This window comes from Carcharodon carcharias, chromosome 3, assembly GCF_017639515.1.
Source record: "Carcharodon carcharias isolate sCarCar2 chromosome 3, sCarCar2.pri, whole genome shotgun sequence".
Lineage (NCBI taxonomy): Eukaryota > Metazoa > Chordata > Chondrichthyes > Lamniformes > Lamnidae > Carcharodon > Carcharodon carcharias.
Genome location: NC_054469.1, coordinates 116,096,138 through 116,120,253, shown reverse-complemented (window position 1 = coordinate 116,120,253; position 24,116 = coordinate 116,096,138). Strand labels below are relative to the sequence as shown.

Sequence of the window (24,116 nt, the reverse complement as noted above, 5' to 3'; positions counted from 1 at the left end):
GGGTGACTTGCGGGCAGAGAAGATACTTGATCAGTGCTCCATCCTTAATACCAATACCTTAAATATTCAGTCCTTCTATCATTGGTGCACAGCAGCAGCAGTGTGTACTATCTACAAAATGTATTGCAGCAACTCACCAAAGCTCCTTTCACCCCACCTTGTAACTCTGCAACCTCCACCGCCTAGAAGGAAAAAGGCAGCAAATGCATGGGAACACCACCACCTGCAAGTTCCCCTCCAAGCCACACATTATCCTGATTTGGAACCATATCACTGTCACTGGGTCAAAAGCCTGTAACTCCCTAGCTAACAGCACTGTAGGTCTACCTTCACCACACAGACTGCACCAGTTAAAGGCAACAGCTTGCCAACACCTTCAACATCAATTAGGGATGGGCAGTAAATGCTGGCCTTGCCAGCAACATGCAGATCATATGAATTAAGTTGCACATTTTTAAATAACTTTTAAGTCTATATTTTAGCTTCATAAGTTATCCATTTAGTTTGTCAGAAAATTTAAAATGAAGAATTTTGAGTGCTATTAACTTCCTGGCTTGCTGTGTCAATACTTCAGCTTGATTGGTTGCCTATCTACTTGCTGACATCATTGCTGATGCACAGCAAGGCATCCCCTAAGTGATGTGTACCTCAATTCCTAGAAAGGTCTGTCAGTTTTTGTATATTTCAGTTTTCTGGCAGCCATAACTTTTTAGCAAGACTTCCATATTTCCACTACCCTTGGTGTGAAAAAACTGCTTCCACGTTTCATTCTTGAACGGACTAGCTCTAAACTTAAAATTGACTCCCTGTCCACCAGAGGCTTGGAAGTTTGTCTTGGCTAATGAACAATGAAGGGGAAGGGACGAGTAAACCAGTGATAATTAATTAACATTTAAGACCTTGGATGACAAAAAAAACTTGAAGTTTATATAAGTGGAGGAGAAAAAAACAGCCATTGAAGAAAGGGATGCTTTACTTTTCATTTCTAAATCAGAATTATTTAGTTTTCTTAGCTGAATAAAAGTGTTCTAAAAGACAGGGCGTTAATACCAGCTTGTATGTGAAATGTTGAAATATCCCAGGTTATGGCACTTACAGAAATGTACTGGTTCTTTACTGTGGTCAGTGCACTTTAAAACTTACCAGCATCCCAAGTTACAGATATACTTCATTTAACATTTCCTTCCCCGCCACTCCCACTCCCCCAACCCCACGTGTCGAGATCTTAACAGCAGTTTTCTATGTCATTCTCTCTTGAGGCCTTAACATTATAGAACTTGGTAATTTTTGCCAGCTTCAATCTTCAAGTTTTAACAAAATAAATTTGGCATAATCTAGTCACTATTTTCTGATTTACCTATTCTATTTACATTTTTAATAGTGTTGGATATCAGTCCTTCAAAAAAAAAATCTAAATTTAATAAACTTTGCTAGATATTTTTAAATTCTCAATTTTTAGTGCCATTTTGAGGTCCAAACTTGCATGACCCCATCTCAAAGCCCAGATACCAACTTCATATCATTGTTGACATTTTGTCCTTAAAACCAAGCAGACGGAATAAAGAAAGATTGTGTAGAGCAGGAAAAAACCTCCACGAACTTCTAAATAACTAGGCAATAGCTGTGGGCGTTTTGTAGAAGGAAAATACTATTTGTCTGATACAAATGTGCACACTTTATTTACAAGTTTGTGAGACCAATTAAAATAGAACACCTTTGGTTTTCGGCACATGCACATATCAGAAGCACTAATATGAACAGTAAATGCAGTTTACAAATTGTGCAAGATGAGATTACATTTTTTACAACTCTAAAGTAAATTAATACAATTCAGTATTTTTGCACATTACTAGATAATTTATTTGTCGAAGTTTAATTAACATGACCACAGCCATATTAGATTTCACAATTGTCAAGCTGAATCTGATTTCACTCATTAATTAGCATTTGCCTAAAGTTATTGCTTCAGTAAAGGACCATAATACCTCGATATATTTCCATGTAAATGAAAAGATGGTGTGCTCCACTGAATTTAATAAATGTAGAGCACCACAGGCTGCAGTCTTGACAGTATGACAGGAAGGGGAGAATTTAACAGAAATCAGTACAGATGTATGAAAAAGGACCAGAGGTGACTGAGGCATTTTAATAAGTGTACAGATATCCCTCTTTATGGCATTTAGGATTATGCAGAAATGCAGCAAAATGGAGAGAGAAATCATTGATGCATAAATACACCAGTGTTGAATCTTGTTTGATGCCATGTTATATTGGCATATCCTCCTCATACATTATTTTCAGTTCCAGAAAATTAGAATTAAACTTCTGTATAATTTTTACAACATGAATCCAAGCAGTCTTTGTTAAAGTGTCTCATTCTGAGAGCACTGAGTTCAGCTTTTCACAAGTTTGAGCTAAAAATTACTTTACTGCTAAAGACAGAAGATAAATATTGGTTCATTTCTAGTGTCAAGTTCAAGTTCTGCTGAGTATCATTTAGGACATTTCCTGCATGAGGTTCAGACTCCTAGCCCCAGGAGAGTCTTGAAATGAACTGAATCAGCTTCAAAAACAGGACACAACCAGGCTCATTGCTGCTATACCTGGGTATATAATGTACATCAAAATAATTCAGACATCAAATTGGCAAGATGATGTATCAATTTTTTTCCCATTACTTTGACAGCAATGGATGCTCAGTGACAGAAGGTACACATGGAGGTTTCAAAGGACAATTAGAAAACAGTGTCTTGGATTCTTGCCATTTTTCTTTAGCTTTGGGATATTTCTGCTGGGATTAGATTTCCTGTTGTATCCAACTGCATGCACTTACAGGTACAGGCAGATACCGGACATTCATTGTGATCCCTGTGGATGGAAAAAGACGAAAGCTGCAGCAGTGAAGATTAGAACTGGGAAGAAAGGGAGATACCATACAAGATGATATCTAACATTTTAAACTGTCCATAACTTAAGGTTTAACATATTCTGAAATTAACCCATTAACTGTGATTCATAGTGAAAAACAAAATTTATTTCAGTCTTGGGACAGAAGGGGTAGAGAGGATGGGTCAAGTCAACAAAAATGGAAAAACAAATTAGACTTTAAAATTATTTTACTAAGGTATATTGAAACTATGATGGAAATGAAAAACATGCAGTGCCCAGCTTTGCATCTTGTCAAGATTAGAATACTTTAAAGTTCTGAAGCAACCAAGCAGCTCCCAACCAAAACATCAAGCTGGATTTAGTAAAATTGGCCTTTCTCCAAATGAGAATTTTTATTCCTGGTCTATCAGTTTTTTGCCATGACTGTTAAATTTAACTGAATTATAAATCACTGTCACCAAAATGCTCTCCCACTGATACATCTGCCCAGCTTCATTCCCTAAAACTAAGCCCAGAACTAACTTTTTGTTGGGTTTACTACATACTGGTTATAAAAGTTTACTTGAATGAATTTTAAGAATTTTGCTCCCTCTGCACCTTTCATGCTGATTTTATCCCAGTTAATGATAGGGTAGTTGAAATACCCTAATATTGCCATATTGTTTTTGCACCTCAGCAATTTGTCTATATATTTGCTGTCCTAAATCCCTCTGACTATTTGGGAGTCTATAGTATACTCAGCAGCGCGATTGCCTCTTTTTGTTCATCAGCTCACCCTATATAACCTCTTCTAATGATCCCTCTAGCAAATAGCTCAATCGTTTCTTTAACCAATATCATAACACTCACCCATTTTTTAATCCCCTATCATCTTAAAATCCTGTAATCAGGAATGTTTAACTGCCATTTCTGCCCTTCAAGCCATGTTTTAGTAATAGCCACGAAAACAGACTTCCAAATATTTAACTGTGCCCTCAACTCATCTACCTTAATCAATACACTCCTTGCACCGAAGTATACACTATTTAAAACTGCCATATTCCTTTGTTCCTTATTTTGCAGCCTTTGCTTCCTCTACTTTCTACATTCACTTACTAATTTCCTACCTTCGTTTCCAGCTCTGCTCATCTCCCTTCTAAAACTATACTGAAGTCCCACCCCAGCTGCCAAGCTAGTTTAAACATTCCCCAGTGGCATTTGCAAACCTCCCCACTGGGATATTGGTCTCGGCCCTGTTGAAGTGCTACTCGACTGGCTTGTACAATCTCCCCTTGCGATTTCAGTGATGTTGGTATGGCCACTTTTACTGCCCACCCCTATCTCCCCTGCAAAGATGGTTACGGTGAACTCTCTTTAGGAGTAGTTATTGTTTGTACAGCTGATAGACTTGTGAAACTACTTCCATTAAGCACAGTTTTGATGAGTGTCATATGTAGGCCAGACCTAATAAATTTTTCATGACAGTCTAGCGACTGTCATGCTTATTTTTCCTATAAATTACCAGATTTATATAATTCAATTTCATATATTAGCATGGTAAGGTGTGAACTCAAAGTCTGGTTGATCATCCAGATATACTGCATGACAACATTGATAGAGAAGGGGTGAATAAAAAATTGCAATGCACAACAATAAATAATGCACAAATCTCAACATGATTTGTGGAAAGGAAAGTAATATCTCAACAACCTGGCTAATTTTATTTTGAGGGAAGATTGGTGGATACAAGGTTGTTTTTTTGACAGTGTGTCCTGATATTCAAAAAAGCCTTTAACAAGTTACCACACAAAGGTTCCTAAACATAGTTGAGTCTTCTAGCATTTTCTGTCAGATATCTAGGTTGGATATTGACAGATCTGCAGGGAGATTAGACTCCACAGGCTTGGTGTCAGGACTGTTGCTCTTCATCAATGATGAAAACATTGCGAAACTGTCAATAAGCTCATAAACAAAACAAAAGACACGTACAGATGCAAGGGCCTTAAAATGAGAAAAATAGATAAAGTCAGACCTAGCTACGATTTGAGGGTGGTGGTGGTGGGATAGAAATGGTCACAGGTGAGAAATCTATTCCTACTTGTTCTGATAAAATCAATTCACCAAATAATTAGTAACTTCAGAGATGATACATGAAGGTTGCGAAGTACAAATGAGAGGTCTTTTTTACTTCTGATAAGTAGCAACAATTGGGTACTTAGCCAGTTAAATTTTGCCCATTAGCTTTCTACTTGACACAAGATTTATTTTTCCATTTCCAGTATATTTTGTATTTCAGTAATTCCTGAAACCCACACCACCACAACAAATAATATCTTTATCTTAATCCAAATCCCATTTCATGTTGAACAAGGCTAAAACAGTGCACCTGGGATCATTTAATAGTAGGGTATTACAGGGAAAATAATGACATTTATCTATGGTGGCTGTAATATTTACAGAGCTGCCAAGTTGAACTAGCAGAAAGTGATGCATATTACAAAGCCATAATGAAAAATTCATTAAATCAATGATTGAAAATATAGTTCCATGTAGTTTACTTATTCCTGTACAACAGAAGCCAGTGGGGAAGTGATCTAAGCAAATCCAAAAAACTGTAGCTGCTTGTAAACTCCAGAGGTCAACTAGAGGGCAATTGTAACTGTTTTCAAATTTCTACCTCTTGGTCAGAAGAACCCAGCAGGAAATGGCCTGTTAGTTTCTTAAAGTTTGCTATACAGCTGTGACAACAGCAAAATCTGGAATATCTATAACAGGCAAAGACAGCAGCATAAATGATGCAGAACTCAGGGCCTTGAGTAATGATGTCATGCTGCAGCAGAAATTGTCAGGATGCTGACTGAACCTATGAACAAGGCTCAGTGGTTAGTGCCTAATTTATCTCCTTCCTGATTCGAAACTTGGCAACTTGGGGAACTGAATTTGCGTTCTACCAGTTCATAAATTATTAAACCACTTCTAAATTATGGATGATAAGGCATGACGGACACAGCCATCCGAAAAGATTGTTACCTTTTACAAAGCAGGTCCTAAAATGGCCAATGTAGTATCTCATATTTCTGAAAACTATAAATTCTAGAAATTGGTTCTAATCAATTAATATCTCAACTCTGACTCCTATCTCATGGACGTCTGACTATTACCTGAACCAGCTGAGCATATGACCAGCATGTCCTCCATGACGACAGTTCTGGCACCAAGTAAACCAGTTATTGAACTGAGCCAATTTCTTGTCTTTGCTGAGATCAACCTTTTCATCAGACTTTCCAGTTCCTATTCCAAGAAAAAAAATCCATATATCTATAGTTGAAAAACAGTAGAATGCATAAAAGTTCCAATGATATTAAAATAATTAGCAATGTTTTGCCAGTATTCTTTTTCCTGAGTATTAGTTACAAAATTATCACTGACAAAAGATAATTATAGATTTACCCACTATATTTAATGTCTAAAGTATTTATTTTTGTAAGTGGGTGAACTCTATTTGCCTTATAGACATCCTTTGTTTCTCTCTTTTTGAATTGAGTTTGTTTAAAGTTGGTAGAGGATTCGTAGCCATTGTGAAGAAGTTTTTGGTAAACCTTGTTCCCTTTGTTTGCTAACACAAACATGGCACAAATTGTGTTGATTGGCATGGTTGACAAAAATGGCACAAGAGTTTTCTTGTTGTTTTCTTCACCCAAACACAGAATGGTTTGCCAAACTTGTTATGAAATTGTACAAGTTAAAAACATTTGCACCAATAACTTAAAATCAAATCATTACACAGCAAGGACAATAATTTCTACAATTAATTTATAATAAAGATGAGATTTGTTTCAACAGAGCTACTCATAAGTCCAAAGAGGTAAATTATGTAATACTGGGTGCAGCCAGTTGTACACATGGTAGTTAATGGAATAGCTATTTGTTAAAATGAAGTTGTTTAACATCTCAGCTCTGAACTGCATCACATTCAAAGTTAGGCATAAATCGGGAAGAAAAAAAAATGGTCTGCATAAAACACAGCTGGAACGGGCTATAAGAAATGAAACACACACACACATCAAAGGAGAAGTTCTTCAGAGTTACTGCAGCGTGGAATAATTTGCTGCAGGAAGTGGCTGAAACAGAGAAGGGGCTCTTCTAAGGGAAATGAATGATTATTTGAAGTTAAGAGATACAGAGCTATGGGAAGACAGCACAGTAGGGTGATTAGTTCTGTATATTCTAGCAAAAAGCTAGCACAGAGATGGTTGACTGAATGACCTCCCTCAGGACTGTAAACTTCTAAAACTTATGTTTTATTGTGCTACACATTGCAATGGAACAACCACATCAGTCATTCCTTGCATTATATGGTTCCTTCCTTCACTCTAGCCCTCCACCAGTTGAGTAATTCTGCAGAGCTGGTGGGTGGGGCTTTAATCTTCTCCAATACCATTCAAAACCATTCTAATCCACAAATTTTCTACCATGTGTCCCCTTCTGGATTATTACTGCAGTTTCCATCCATATTGGGAAGTCTCAGGCTTCCAATAATCTCAACACAAATATGGTAGTTAGTAAACTGGTGTCAGTAATTACCAAGATCCAAGCAAGACAACAAGCTGCTTGGCAAAGGACTGCTCCGATTTCTATCTTAACCAGAATGTTGGACAGTGTCTTGATATCAAGTATCAACAGTTACCTAAACAGCTTGAAACTGGTGTTCCCATATTGATAAGACAGAGTGCACAGCGGGGGAGAGGTTTACGACATCCTGGACAACTTGTGACCTTTGATTTGGTTGGAGAACCACTAACACCATACTGGCTGAAACTTCGTCCCTGGTGTGGCATGGTAGAACAACTAAACGATATTGATTTTCCACAGAAGTTGCAGCTCACAAATACCTGTAATACATATTGTAACATGCAAATGAGAACAGGAAATGTGAAATATCTTAACACTGAACTGGCTTGACTATCATTTCTTAGCGATGGTAACAAAATGCAAGACAACACAATGTTTCTCACTCCCCAAAACAGACCCACCAAGAACAAATGACAAGTCGGATGTTTGACAACATTTTAAATTTTGCATGCTTTTGAGCAAAATCAACAAAGCTAACATTTTCTAAACGTTGTTTATTCATTAAATCAAAATTCATTTACTTTATACATTACCAAGAAGGAAATTAGGCCAGACAGAGCAGCACCAGCTGCTGGAGGAGAGGTGAAGAGGAGGTTGTATCCACTCAGGAAAGGATAACCAGACAATTCTTTACAGGGCCATGTTGTCATGTATTTACTTACTCAGGATTCACACTTATAAACCCACACAGGTAAGACAGTAACATTCACAAAAAAAACAGAATTACCCGGAAAATCTCAGCAGGTCTGGCAGCATCAGCAGAGAAGAAAAGAGTTGACGTTTCAAGTCCTCATGACATTCACCCGTGTTCATGCTTCCTATATTAACTAGCTTCCCAAAACTTCTCTCTCTCACTACTCAAAGCTCAGGACTAATACTATATCTTGAATCCATGCCCAAGTTATTGACCAGACAAGGAGAATAATTGACACAATAGATTCACATTAAATAAATATCAACAAATACTAAACAAATTAAGATAAAAAGTTTCCTCTTTGCTTACCACAGTACAAATCAGTTTGGGAATCTCAAACTACACAGCTTAGAAATGCTCAATCACGATTCCGCATAAACTTTCATTTTCATTCAGAGACCATAAGAGGATTGGTTGAAGTAAGAAATTCACATTTGGTCAGTATTGGGTGTAATTCTCAGATTGAGAATTAGGACACTGCACTGAATATTGTTGGGGCAGAGAAATATCTTTACTGTGCGCCTAATCAGAAACCTGGCATAGGCACACACCTAAATATGTAAAACGTACAATTTACTCTTGTTACAGTGCGCAGTTATGATATCAGATTTTTAGAAAAAACGGTTTTAAAGGTTACATTTTCTTTAAAAAAAAAACCCTGGACTGTGTTTAAAGACTGTTTCAAAATGGCTCCAAACTACCAGACAGAATTGTGGATTTCATACTGGGTCTCCTTTTCTGAGAGGACAAATTACATTTATTATGGTTCACTGTGGTCTCATCCAGGACAAAGTTTTATTGACACCTCATTGTAAGAATATAAATTGTATCTTGGCCAGGACAAAAGCTAAGAACCACAGGTGGTAGAAGGGATGCTTGAAGTGTTGATGCCTTATTTGGGAGATGACTTGACATTTTGTACAGATCAGAAGAAAATAACAGGCATTTTAGTTTACCTGCAAAAAGCATCAAAAAGGGCAGGAAGCTGGCAGATCCACAGAGAACTACTTTAAAGAAGCTTCAACCCAAGGACAGATAGAGAGGCATCTAAAAACAATACTGATCTGCTGCAAAGTAACTATACAGCTAATAGTGCCACGCCAGCAGAACAGAAGTAAGGAATCTTCTCTCCTTCCGGTAAACCCAACTCTATCTACTAAGTTTGCCTGTTAAGTCAAGCTCAGGCAATTCAACAAGTGGAAGCCATTGCAGCTGCAGTGACAATCCTACAACTTCAAAACTCTCACTTAAGACAACACAACATCTCAATTTCAAAAACATCAGGCCTGCACTGAATATGGACTAAACTAATCCAGTTTTAGAAGTATAGTTTTATCTTCATTTTTAACTAATCTGTGTGTGCGTATGTGTTAGTAACTTTCTTTAAGTAACTTGCAGAGTAGAGGAGAGTGAACTAAACTAACCTTTTCCTTTTTAAGTAAATATGCTTTACTACACGGTTTTTAAAAGCTCAATTACTCACTCCAAGGGTAAAATACAGACACGTGCACATGACCCCCCCCCCACCCCCTTGGGGGAAAAGCTTTTAAAGCATCTGTGACAAAGTCTGCAAAATATTTCTTCATGATATTAAATTAGTTTTCCCTCTCTCCAAAAAGTAACTTGGGTATAACTGGAATACCTTAATTATCTTCTTTTGCAGTCCTACATGTCAAAAGTAGGGAAGTTTTCCACAGTATGTCACCAGCAACTTTCACTATAATGTGTGCCCTCCCCAAAAAAGATTGCCATATTGAAGGCAAGTAGATGAGCTGAAGCTCTGCACTTCCAAACAGCGAAGTCATAATTTGATAGGGATGGTGTGTCCCCATGCTATGGTCAGGATAATGGTAGCAATGCAGTCACATATTTCTTAACGATCTATGCTGTTTGCAATCCTGCTTGTAGAAGTGGGGATTGGGGAGTTCACTTGCTATTCACCTAGATGATTACGCAAACCTGTGTATGTTCAGGTTTCTGACCAATTAGTGACCATCCTACTTGGATTAGGGTTGGGGTGCAAATGGGATCGCTTTTGAGTCAGTTGTTTTTAAGATGTTGCCTCTGGAAGATTTTAACAAAAAAATTATCCTCTATGGCAGATATGAAGTTCTTCAAGGTGATAATGCCAATTAATCGGTCAGCTTGGCTCATGAAATGAAGTCTGCAGAGGTACATGTGTCACTGAAGCTGTATTTTATCCATACTCATCCAATAATTCTGCAATCTAATGCCCAAGGAGCAAGGGAAAGGCTTAACTGAACCAAGGAAACTTACTAAATACTAGTCTGGCAACCTATATGGCAAGGTTTCCTGATCAGTGGGTCGTAACCCCAGTGGGGTTGCAAAAGGAGATTTTGGGGTCACGAGCTCCGAAGCAGCAATGACTACCATGGGGCTCAGACTGATTGCTGACAGCTGTGAGGCCCCTTTAAATCCTCACTTTTTTTTGTTGCTCTCCAAGGCCCAATTGGTGCTGCAAAAAAAAAGAAAGCCTGTGAAAAAGGTAGCTGTTCAATGTGATACTCGAATTGAACAAACATTCGAAGAAGGAATTTACATATTTTGAAGCTGCCCCTTAGGAATCATGAAGGGTGTCGGCCAAAATGAAAGCTGCTGACTACTTCCTCTGAAGGAGTGCTACCCTCGACCTGAAAGCTCGATACAAATGCTGAGTCTGCCAAAGATCTTTCGGAGGGGAGGGAGGGCAATAAAATAGTGCACAGTATTTGCAAACTACCCATATTTTACCGAAGGCAAAGACTAGGCCATTTGACTGGGAAGAGTGCATCTTACCCAGTGCCATATCATTTTGGGACAGTAGTGAGCTTTCAATGTCCTGGGTGTTCTTTCTGTGAACTGTGTTTTTTTTTAAGAAAGTGTATGCCTCTTCAAGCTGACAGCAGTGCTGAAGAAATGATTTGCCACATAGTGACTACTGGTTACCCTCCTGACTAAAACACAATTAGAACAACTGGCACTCCCCCCACTTCCTCGCTGAATAATTGAAGCCTCCAGCATGCACCCCCCCCCCCAAACAACAGCTCAAATTTTCATTCTAAGGCCACACAAATACGTCCTTTAGCGTATTGGAATGTGTTACATTACACTGTACCGTAAAAGGCAATCCAATAGTTCAGAACAATTATTTCCCTGACATCTATTACTACAAAAAGGCCTTAGAGCGAACAGGTTTAATCCCCACTTTGTTCCAGTTGTTTTCTTGGCCATGCTGTTGGGGAGGTGAGAAATGTGCCAAATCCCCTTTACGCTACTCTTGCACATCATGTAATGAGCAGCTGAAACTTGCACTTGTGGATTCCTGCCAGCTGGTCAGTACTCGGGCACAGTGGCCAATGTCTTAGGAAAACTAGAACAGAGGAGATAAAACAGCAAGATTCATAAAGAAATTATTTTTAAATAGGTAAAACATCATCCCTGAAAAAAAACATACATGATCATCTAATTCATTAAGTACTTTTTGTCGCTTGGTAATACAGAACTTGAATATTGCCGAGATAGAGACATGTGGCTGAAGCTTTTCACCTTGCACTCAGACAAACACAAGAATACCAAATTTCAAACAATCACAACTATTTAAACTACAGGGAAAAAGGGGTGCTGACTGGATGGCAAGTTGATTCTGATTCGCTGACCCAAAACAAAATATCTGTCAAATGTGATTGTGATTGGGCAGCACCTACTGAACAATCCTGAATGCACTAATAGCTGTACTAGTAACCAATTTAAGATTAATTAGTCAAGTTCTTAACATGACTCATTTATAGTTGCTAGAAGCAACATACCCTTTGAATGTATGTTCAAGCCTTGTACCTTTTTTAGATTACCCAGGAACTTGGGGACACTATGGTTTCTGTTGCATTCTCCATTGCAATTCCTCTGCCAGAGTTGACTTGCCAATCAGTCAGCACCCTTTTTCTCCTATAGTATACAACTGTTGAGATTGCTCAAAATTTGGCTCTCTCACGTTTGTCCTGGTGAGTACAAAACGAAAAGCTTCAGTAACATGTCTCTTTTCAGCAATATTAAAGTACTTTCCCTTCACTCTCCTAACACTCCCTTGCAATAAAGCTAACACTTCAGAATGTTTGTCCTTAATTCCGTTGATTAACATGTTCTGCTTTGCTTAAGTTGCAAAATGCAAAGTAAGAATTTACATGCACCATTACATGACATTCTAACAGTATGCCATCCTTTGGCAAGAATCTTAACTATGTATACTATGATATTTCAAAGTAGATTATTGGCCAGATTTTCCAGCCAAAACTAGATAAGCAACATACACAATGTAGTTTCTCATCTAGCATTCCAATTTCAGTATTGACAATTTATTCTATATATTTCACATTTCTAATTAGAATTCAACCCAGGGGCACAGCAGTGGAGCAGAAGTGCCACAGCTAACATAAAAGGTGCCAAATGGATTGCATGGAAATTGAGCTCGTGATTTTTTTTTAAAAATCTAAGTAAACTCAAGAAAAGCATCAAGGCACCAACCACACAAAGGATGGCAACACAAAAATATGTAGGTTTATTTATTAAGAATTTGAGACATTGATAGCAGGATTATGCAATTGGAGAACTTGTATGTATGTCTGAATTCATAGCTTCCTCAGAACAAACTGAATCCAAGTCTGAATCACATAATGCGTTGTATAATTTCCCCTTCAGTGATGTATACAGAAAACATAACCACACCCACTTAAGGTGTACCACAACATTGTATATGCATGAAGGACATGAAGCTAGTTCTGAATACTGCAAGGAGACTGGGACCTGGATGCACATCAAACTCACATCGCTTAGAAAATTTAAAACAATATTTTGTACTTGTCGAAATGTCTTTTTCTCTCCATTTGCTTGCAGCAGTTTGGATTCCTGTTCTGCAATCTCTGACCTTTTTTTAACCTATGTCTCTGCTCCGTGGAGCCCTGTTCAATCACACTGATTTAATCAGGTAGGGTGTGGGTAGGCTAGGTACCAGGACCAGGAAAGTGCAGAGCAGGAATGTTCCATGCATGACACTGGGATGTAATGGACATATATAGATGATCATAAATTGAAAATTACCCCCTTTGCACATTGAGAATTTAAAGAAAACTGCACTCATTATTCCAATGGAGAATGTGCTGGAGCTTAATTTTAAAAAGTGGGCAGAATTCACAACCACCTTAAGATTTCTGGACAAATGGAATAAAGTATATAAAAAGGGCAGGGAGAGAGAGAATCAGGGTCATGAAATGCATGCTATCCCGTTATGGTGCAATCACATAAATCATCTACCCACCATTAACTATGTAGTCTCCAATTAGACACAACAAAACAAATGGGAAAAGACAGTAGCGAATTAGGAAAAACATAAAAATTCCTCTCCAACTTCATAAATGAATCACCCGTCAAGCAACTTACCTTCTCTAACTAGAAGTGTCCTTGAAGAATAGTCACAGTGTAAAGCTGGACAAGCGAGAGTGCAAACATAGATAGGATTGTCTCAATCTGACCATGTAGCAAAGCCAGCTGAATAGGTCATTGCAATGGTAACAGTACTGATCAGGTGATCTGTCCACCTCCAATCTTTCAAGGATCCTAACCATAACTCCCCTTTTGTTCACGATGCTTCATTCAACATCTGCATTAGTGTCAAATTGTTCATAGAATGTTTACGATCTCCATTTGTACCATGCACGGTGACTCATGAGCAGAAATTTTTCAGCAAGGCCAATCTGATCATATACAAAGCTCAAGTATCCTGCAAGTGAATCTCTTCACAGTAGGAAGACGGCAGCATTGAAACAGGCTTCAACACTGTTACAGAAGTCAATATTTTTTCATTCTTAAATTGTAATATTATAAAGTTTAAATAATTGATAAATAATTGACAAAATGCCAACCTTTAAAAAAGCAAAAAGCAATAAGCTCTATTTAAAAAAAAATCAGCACAGACAAAATCATCTAGGAAATGGGTCCTGATTTGAATTACTTCAGGACCCTACTGTATTAGAGGAAAACCAAATCTCCATGATGAAATAAATAGTAAGCACAGATGCAACTAAAAACCACTTCAACTTAAAATGGATGAACCCAATCCAACATGGATTCTGAGGTACTTTACAGCCTTCCGGACTGAATATTGAATTCAACAACTTTAGATCTTGAACTCCCTCCTCCATCCCCAACCCCTTTCTGTTTATTCCCCCTTCCTTTTGTTTTTTCCAATAATTTATAGATTTTTCTTTTCCCACCTATTTCCATTATTTTTAAATCTTTTACGCCCCCCCACCCCCACTAGAGCTATACCTTGAGTGCTCTACCATCCATTCTTAATTAGCACATTCGTTTAGATAATATCACCAACTTCAACACCTGTGTTCTTTTGTCTGTGACATCTTTTGATTATCTGCTCCTATCACTGCTTGCTTGTCCCTACAACCACACCACCCCCCTCCACTTCTCTCTCCCCCCCCCCACCACCACCTTAAACCAGCTTATATTTCACCCAGTTCTGCTGAAGGGTCATGAGGACTCGAAACGTCAGCTCTTTTCTTCCCTGCCGATGCTGCCAGACCTGCTGAGTTTTTCCAGGTAATTCTCTTTTTGTTATGAATTCTGAGTATTTAAAGGAGGAATCAAAAACCCAGTTTTCTTTCACAATTAGTTAGCAAGTCTGTTGCGTTTTTCCACCAGTAACTATTTTGAAGCCAACTTATTTAACATAGCTGAACTGAAAAATAGCATCTGTTGCCAGCTTTTAAAAAACGGTACCTTACTGAATTTCATAAAAACAACCAACTCGAATTAAATGTTACATTAACATATTACGCACTCAGTATCTTTTAAGGAAATAACTATAACTTTAAAATCGGAACATGTTAATTTCAGGTCCTTCAGTAGGGTAACATGCAATCACTTTGTCCTAACTGGATGCTGTAAATTCAAATATCTTGCTTAGCCCTGGCCATAATTATTACTGAATTGCACTACTTTGGAAAGATAATGGCATTATGCAGAGATTATTATGCATGTGTAGTTCAGCTAACAAAACAATTATGAATGCTAACAATGGCTTTTCAAAGTGATCATCTAAAATAAACTTTGGGAATAGTTCTTTGAAAATGTATAAAAATAGGAGTTGAAACTAACGTTTAAAGAGTCTAAATCCAACTTCTAAGTGTGAACAATTTGAAGAGGAAATCACCATTGCCAGTTGTGTAACGATAAAGAACTTCGGATTTGCTGAATCAAACGTTCACATGCCTGCCAGCTTATAAAAAACCATTGTGTATAATGTATTTTAACATGTGGAGGAAGGGGAGGGAACCCCAGTCTAACCCAAAAACCCAAGGTGCTCAATACAATGCTAGGCCCATATTTCCTACACCTAAAAACCTTAATGTGTTTCTGGGTCTCAAGTAACAGCTGTCCTTTGCATGGAATGTTGCCAAAACTGGCATTTAATGGTGTTCCTTCTACTTTGTCAGAGACAAAACAAGGAAATGATATCAGGAGTCAAGGCTGGTTCAGTATTTATTTATAGCTTTAAATCAGTCCAACTTACTCTCCACACTTTTCTGCAGAAGCTCTACTCACAATTGCCTCAGATGGCATAAAATTAGAGGCGTAGATGCTTGTTTCATCGCCCTTGAGGTACAGTGTTTTGAAATATTCCCAAGAGTGGCCCTTGGGTAACATACTGTTTGAGGATTATGACTGGCAAAAGCGATCAGTGAACAACACTACAACTGCCCGTTTACAACAGGTTTCCCTACCTTGGCTACTATTCAGGGAATTGCCAAAATTAAATGAAAAAAAGGTACAAAACAACTATACACCAATAATCATGCACACAAATTAAGCTGTTATGCTGTAACTAATTTTCTTCCCCTTACTTTAAATTGGGCCAGAAACCAATTTCAAATGCAGCAGTTTACCAAGTTTAATTAACAAGTTAGTCTGATTTTTTTTAAAAATTAAACTTTTTTTCTTCAAATAAAACCAGCATTTTTTTTTACACAACTAAATTGCTCTGTTTCTTGAAAAACCACCTTACCTGTGCAAGAGGCTTTGAAAATGGGTCCAATTTACTCCTATGGATGTCAAATTCAGCCCTCTTGTGCCAGAACCTCCAAGCATCAAGCAGGTTTCTATAATTCTCTATCCAATATTGGACCCTGGGATCTTTCACAACATCACTTGGAAAGCCCTAAGTATGTTAAAATATAAACTTTACTTCATAATACTCTCTAAAATCACAACTAAATAGAGGTCAGAATTTACTCTTCTAGGTAGTTGCCAAAGGAAAGTGGGTAGAAATCACAACAACTTATCACGTATAACCTTTCTGCAAAATACAATATCCCAGCTATCTATAGTCATGAGTTACAAGAATAAATAAAATGAACTGATTGTTTCAAGGCATTTGGCCAATTCTTAAAAGCAATTTCCACCTGGTGATGTACCTTCTTGAAGTAAAACAAACTGAAGATAAATGTTACCCTACTTAAAACACACCTCCTTTCAACTATTATATCCTTTTTTTCAATCATGTCTCCTTTCAACCAATCATACTGAAATACTAGATAAAAACAAAAAACTGCGGATACTGGAAATCCAACACAAAAACAGAATTACCTGGAAAAACTCAGCAGGTCTGGCAGCATCAGCAGAAAAGAAGTGAGTTGACGTTTCGAGTCTTCATGACCCTTCAACAGAACTGAGTGAATGAATTCAACAACTTTAGATCTTGAACTCCCTCCTCCATCCCCACCTCCTTTCCGCTTCTTCCCCCTTCCTTTTGTTTTTTCCAATAATTTATATATTGAATTCAACAACTTTAGACCTTGAACTCCCTCCTCCATCCCCACCCCCTTTCCTTTCCGTTTCTTCCCCCTTCCTTTTGTTTGTTCCAACAATTTATATAGATTTTTCTTTTCCCATCTATTTCCATTATTTTTAAATCTTGTATGCCCTGCTAGTCTTTCTACCCCACCCCCACTAGAGCTGTACCTTGAGTGCCCTGCCATCCATTCTTAATTAGCACAATCATTTAGATATCACCACCTTCAACACTCTTTGTTCCTTTGTCTGTGATATCTTTTGATTATCTGCTCCTATCATTGCTTGCTTGTCCCTACAACCACAATGCACCCCCCCCCACCCCCCCACTTTAAACCAGCTTATATTTCACCCCTCTCCTAATATTCACTCAGTTCTGTTGAAGGGTCATGAGGACTCGAAATGTCAACTCTTCTTCTCCGCCGATGCTGCCAGACCTGCTGAGTTTTTCCAGGTAATTCTGTTTTTATACTGAAATACTATCTGGTTATCAGTTAATCAAATTCATTAACTAATTTACAATAATTATTATTAATCCATCAGTTTGAGAGGAAATCAGGAATAGCAAGGGAAAGGAGTCACTGGTGGGAGTGGCTTCGTAGAACCCCTGACAGTAGCTACATTATAGGACAGAGTAAAAATCAAGAAATAACAGCGACTTGTGAGAAAGGTACTGCAATAACTGTGGGAGATCTTAATCTTCATATAGATTGGGCCAATCAAATTAGCAAAAGTAGCCTGGAGGATGAGTTCAGAGAGTGTATTAAGGACACAGTTTCTTGGAACAATATATTCTGGAACCAACCAGGGAACAGAGATTTTTGACCTGGTAGTGTGTAACGGGAAAGGATCAATTAATTAACATGATAGAATTTCACACTCAGTTTGAGGTGAGAAATCTAGGTCTGAAACTAGTGGCTTAAGCTTAAATAAATACAACTACAAGAGTAAGACGACAGAGGTGGGGTAAAGTGGAACGAAAAAAGATTAAAAGGTAAGACAGGAGAGAAGCAGTGGCAGCCATCTAAAAAAAATTTCAAAACTCTCAACAATAATATATTCCATTGACAAAGACAGATTCTAGGAAAATAATGTAACACGTGGCTAACTAAGGAAGTTAAGGATAGTACTAAACTGAAGGAAAAAGCATACAATACAGTGAAGGTTAGTGGAAGGTTAGAATGTTGGGCAAACTTTAGAAACCAGCAAAGAATGATCAAAATAAAAAAAATGGCTCAAACTTCCGATCAGGGTCAGAACCCATGTGCCTGATGCTGATCAGACAGAAAGCTACTTACTTACCTGCATATATTGAGAAGGTTCAGGCTTCTGATCCATGAAGCAGAACTCCCTCAGCACAGGAATCCTTGCAAAGAGCAGCAAAGAGAATCTGTGCAAAAGCTAAGCCCGCTTTTTACAGCACTAGCTGTTGTAAATGTTTAAAGATCGCCAATCTTCTCAGTGTGTTAGTGAACAAGTGTATGAGCAAGTAAATGGGTGAGTAAATAGTTAAGTGTCTAAGTGAGCAGGGGATAGGTGGGTGAGGTAAATGGGGAAGTGGATAGGGATTGGAAGATGGGGTGGGGACGGAGGGTCAGGCATGGGTGGAGGGTCCTAGATGGGTGTTGGTGTTGATGAGTTGTTGGAACTTGGGTTCCTTAGCACTTAAGAGAAAGAGAAAAAGTTTCTTGTTGAGGCGTCGAATGAGACGAAGAATAAAATTAAACTGGGGGCATGCGCAGCTTTGAAAAAGGGTGCGGCAGTGCTGCTAGAGGGAGAGGTCGAGTGTATTCATATGGCGGCGCATGGCACTGAGTATGGATCTCAGAATGCGACGGGAACAGCAGTCCAAGAAACGTTTTATGTCCTGGAGATACCTGTAATCCTGGGTGGGTTCGAAACATGAGGGATGGAATTTCAGTTGAAATCCATGTGGGGTCACAGTCAGAGACAGAGACAGTCACTGAGAAAGGAAATGTGGCTGTGAAAGCGGGTTTTAGTAAACAGCTTGTCAAACACCAGGAGAGAAATGGAAAGCAATGAAGGTGAACAAGGCAAAAGAGAGATACGGAAATCCTGTCGGAGAGAAGAGCAGTACTTCTTCAAGGTAGGCATTTCTTGAAGAGAAGTGGCAGTCAATTAAACACAAAAAAACAAAAAACTGCGGATGCTGGAAATCCCGATCTTTTCATTGAGAACTGTCAGCGAGACATTAGTCGTCTCAATTTCTCTGCTCCTCTCACCCATTCTAACCTGTCTCTCTCTCTGAACTTACTGCACTCTGTACTCTCAGGTCCAACCCTAACATTGTCATCAAACCCGCTGACAAGGCTGGTGCTGTTGTTGCCTGGCACACTGACCTCTACCTCACGGAGGCTGAGCGTCAACTCGCAGACACTTCCTCCTACCTCTCCCTGGACCATGACCCCACCACTGAACATCAAGCCATTGTTTTCAGGACTGTCACTGACCTCATCTCCTCTGGAGATCTTCCTCCCACAGCTTCCAACCTGATAGTTGCCCAACCTCGGACGGCCCGCTTCTATCTCCTACCCAAAATCCACAAACAGGACAGTCCCGGAGACCGATCGTGTCAGCCTGTTCCTGCCCCACGGAACTCATTTCTCATTATCTTGACTCCCTTCTCTCTCCCCTTGTCCAGTCCTTTCCCACCTACATCCCTGATTCCTTTGACACCTTACGTCACATCAACAATTTCCAGTTCCCTGGCCCCAACCGCCTCCTCTTCACCATGAACGTCCAATCCCTCTACACCTCCATCCCCCACCAAGATGGTCTGAGGGCCCTTAGCTTCTTCCTCGAACAGAGGCCTGAACAATCCCCATCCACCACTACTCTCCTCCATCTGGCTGAACTTGTTCTCACACTGAACAATTTCTCCTTGAACTCCTCTCACTTCCTCCAAATAAAAATGGCTATGGGTACCCGCATGGGCCTCAGCTATGCCTGTCTCTTTATGGGGTATGTGGAACATTCCTTGTTCCAGTCCTACTCCGGCCCCCTCCCACAACTCTTTCTCCGGTACATCGATGATTACTTCGGTGCTGCTTCATGCTCTCGTCGGAACCTGGGAAAATGTTATTAATTTTGCTTCCAATCTCCACACCTCCATCGTTTTCACATGGTCCATCTGTGACACTTCCCATCCCTTCCTTGACCTCTGTGTCTCAATTTCTGGTAACAGACTGTCCACCAATATCCACTACAAGCCTACCGACTCCCACAGCTACTTCGACTACAGCTCCTCACACCCCGCTTCCTGTAAGGACTCCATCCCATTCTCTCAGTTCCTTTGCCGCATCTGTTCTGATGATGCTACCTTCAAAAACAGTTCTTCTGACAAGTCCTCCTTCTTCCTTAACCGAGGTTTTCCACCCACGGTCGTTGACAGGGCCCTTCAACCATGTCCGGCCCATCTCCCGCGCATCCGCCCTCATGCCTTCTCCTCCCTCCCACAAACATGACAGGGTCCCCCTTGTCCTCACTTATCACCCCACCAGCCTCCGCATTCAAAGGATCATCCTCCGCCATTTCCAACAACTCCAGCATGATGCCACCACCAAACACATCTTCCCTTCACCCCGCCCCCACCCTGGCGGCATTCCGTAGGGATCGTTCCCTCCGGGACACCCTAGTCCACTCCTCCATCACCCCCTACTCCTCAACTCCCACCTACGGCACCTCCCCATGCATACGCAAAAGATACAACACCTGCCCCTTCACTTCCTCTCTCCTCACCCAAACACTCCTTTCAAGTGAAGCAGCATTTCACTTGCATTTCCCCCAACTTAGTCTACTGCATTCATTGCTCCCAATGCAGTCTTCTCTACATTGGAGAGACCAAACGCAAACTGGGCGACCGCTTTGCAGAACACCTTCGGTCTGTCCGCAAGAATGACCCAAACCTCCCTGTCGCTTGCCATTTTAACCATCCACCCTGCTCTCTTGCCCACATGTCTGTCCTTGGCTTGCTGCATTGTTCCAATGAAGCTCAACGCAAACTGGAGGAACAGCACCTCATCTTCTGACTAGGCACTTTACAGCCTTCTGGACTGAATATTGAGTTCAACAACTTTAGATCTTGAACTCCCTCCTTCATCCCCACCCCCTTCCGTTTCTTCCCCCTCCCTTTTGTTTTTTCCAATAATTTATACAGATTTTTCTTTTCCCACCTATTTCCATTACTTTTAAATCTATACCTTTTATGCCCTTTTAGTCGTATTTCACCCTACGCCCACTAGAGCTGTACCTTGCGTCCCTGCCATCCATTCTTAATTAGCACATTCTTTTAGATAATATCATCACCTTCAAGACCTCTTTGTTCTTTTGTCTGTGACATCTTTTGATTATCTGCTCCTATCACTGCTTGCTTGACCCTACAACCACCACCCCCCCCCCCACTTCTCTCCCCCACACCCCCCCACCTTAAACCAGCTTATATTTCATCCCTCTCCTATTTTTACTCAGTTCTGTTGAAGGATCATGAGGACTCGAAACGTCAACTTTATTCTTCTCCGCCGATGCTGCTGAGTTTTTCCAGGTAATTCTGTTTTTGTTTTGGATTTCCAGCATCCGCAGTTTTTTGTTTTTATAACGGGATAAATTGTGATTTTCAGATCGGCAAATTGTAAACAGCAGAGTGACACAGATCAGTGTTGGGGCCTCAACTATTTACAATTCATATTAATGATTTGATAAAGGGACAGACTGTACTATAGTCAAATTTGATGATACAAAGATAGGTAGGAAAGCACGTTGCGAAGAGAATGCAAGGAGTCTAAAAAGGGATAGAGATAGGTTAAGTGAGCAGGCAAAAAATTGGCAGATAAGAGTACAATGTTGGAAAATGAGAGTTTGTCCACTTTGGCAGGAAGAACTGAAAAGCAGAATATTATTTCAATGGAGACACTCTGCAGAATGCTCTGGTACAGAGGAACCTGTGTTGTTGTTGTCATGAAGTTATTAGTATATAGTATATAGTATTTTGGAAAATATTTTTCTTTTAAAATAGAGGTTAGTCTATGGGTATGTCTTAATTGGATTGAAGCCAGCTAGTCTGGGTGCTTTGATATGTACTAGTTTTGATTTGTAAGAGAGATAGCGTGCATTTGCATTTTTTGAATAGAGCATTCAAGGAGTGGGGTGAAAATTTGACGCCTATCTAAAAGATACCAAGCCATAGGTTTATATCACTAATAAAATTGGTACGATGAAAGGGGTTTCATTGTTAAAAATTAAAGTTCAAACAGGCTGGTGAGACAATGAGAATTTGAATTCAATCAGTGGTGGTAGGTGTAACATCAGTAGTTTTCAGGTGTGCAGGCAGAGGCAATGCAACATCAAAAGGCAGCTGCAAGCCTACAAACTGGCTCCACAGTAAAAAGAACCTCATTTTGAACTTTTAAGGTGAAGATGCTTTGCCTGGTGTTTGGTTAAGTCACTGGGTTGCTGTTGCCTTAATGGAGAATAGTTTAGGAATTTGTTACAAGTTATGATAGTAGTACATTGTAGCCATGTATACATATATTTTAACCTGTATAAATAAATAAAGTTTCATTTAGTTTAATGTAAAACCTTGAGAACTAGTGGTCTAATTCCTGAGTTTACAGTCGCACCTCAAACATAACTCTTAAAATTATTGGTTATGACAATTGCTTAAAGTTTCCCTCTGGGATTTTTAAAAAATAACTCCGCTGTACCAACTGCATCGGTCATAAGAATCCACATGCAGGTACAGCAAATAATTAGGAAGGCAAATGGAATGTCATCCTTTATTGCAAGGAGGATGAAGTATAAAAGTAGTAAAGTCTTACTACAGCTATACAGGACATTGGTGAGGCCACACCTGGAGTACTGTGTACAGTTTTGATCTCCTTACATAAGGAAGGATAAGCTGCCATTGGCAGCAGTTTAGAGAAGGCTAGGTTAATGCCTGGGTTAAAGGGGTTTCTTTAGGAGGAAAGGTTGAGCAGCTTAGGTCTACTCTCATTGAAGTTTAGAAGAATGAAATATGATCTTGAAACACAAGATTCTGAGGGGATTTGACAGTGTAGATTATGGGAGGATGTTTCCTCTCATGAGGGAATCTAGAATTGGGGTGCAGAGTTTAAAACTAAGGGATTTCCGATTTAAGGTGATGCTGGAGGAGAGGTTTCTTCTGACGTTCATTCATCTTTGGAATTCTCTTCACAGCAAGCAGTGGAGGCTGGGTCATTGAATATATTCAAGGCTGAGTTAGACAGACTTTTAATCAAAGGAGTTAAGGCCATAATCAGATTAGCCATGATCTTATCGAATGGTGGAACAGGCCTGATGGGCCAAAAGGCCTATTCCTGCTCCTATTTCTTATGATCATATGATCGCTGTTTAATCAGAATAGGTCATACTGCACAAGTGAAGAGTAGGCTCCTTCATTTTTTTATTCTATTTCTTCATTACTATTACATATTCTAATAAAATATCAAGTTTTAGTATTGTTAACCTGTGGTATCAAAGCTATAATTTAAATAGATGGTCTTTTAAATGTAGGACCAACAGTTTGGTGGTAGACAAACTTCCTTTCATAGTGGTATTGTACATGTACAAGTTAAGGATGAAGAATGGATATGTAACTCATCTCTAGTGCTCAAATTCAATTCTCCTGCACCTTGAACCACCCCCCAGCATCAACTATATCTTTGGTTCCAGTTCCTTGCATGGTAGTAAGCATTTTGAACAATCTACCAAGACTTTTTTTTCCCTGAAGTCTCATGTAAAATCTCCAACAGAAGTAAAATAAAACATAAAACAGCGGTTACTGCCACAGATTTTGTTTGGCCTACCTGCAACATACAGAAACTTGCTGTCTGTACATCGCCAGTCCTATCCACATAGCTCTCCATTAGGTCAATGCCATCCTTTGTCAGGCCTGTTAATAGGATTCCCTCCAAGTTTCCAGCTTCTTTCATTTCATTAGTTAGCTTGTCAATATACCGAAGGATCTAAAGAACAGTAAGATAAAAGCAAAATATTGCAGATGCTGAAAATCTGAAACCAAAACAGAAAATGC

General features: G+C 39.3%; 1 protein-coding gene across 7 annotated transcripts in view; it reads right to left on the bottom strand.

Annotated features, from left to right (window-relative positions):
- Positions 1 to 1,655: 1,655 nt before the first annotated feature.
- Positions 1,656 to 24,116, bottom strand: part of mios (missing oocyte, meiosis regulator, homolog (Drosophila)) — a 72,819-nt gene continuing 50,358 nt past the window's right edge. For 6 of the 7 annotated variants that reach the window (XM_041183670.1, XM_041183673.1, XM_041183672.1 and 3 more), the window contains 5 exons: positions 23,890 to 24,048; positions 16,263 to 16,415; positions 7,556 to 7,760; positions 6,030 to 6,159; positions 1,656 to 2,868 (listed from right to left, as the gene is read on the bottom strand). In XM_041183670.1, the coding sequence (XP_041039604.1) occupies positions 2,772 to 2,868; positions 6,030 to 6,159; positions 7,556 to 7,760; positions 16,263 to 16,415; positions 23,890 to 24,048 (744 nt within the window). In that variant the 3' untranslated portion in view covers positions 1,656 to 2,771. The remainder of the gene's footprint in view (positions 2,869 to 6,029; positions 6,160 to 7,555; positions 7,761 to 16,262; positions 16,416 to 23,889; positions 24,049 to 24,116) is intronic. The other variant, XM_041183675.1, reaches the window with a different exon arrangement.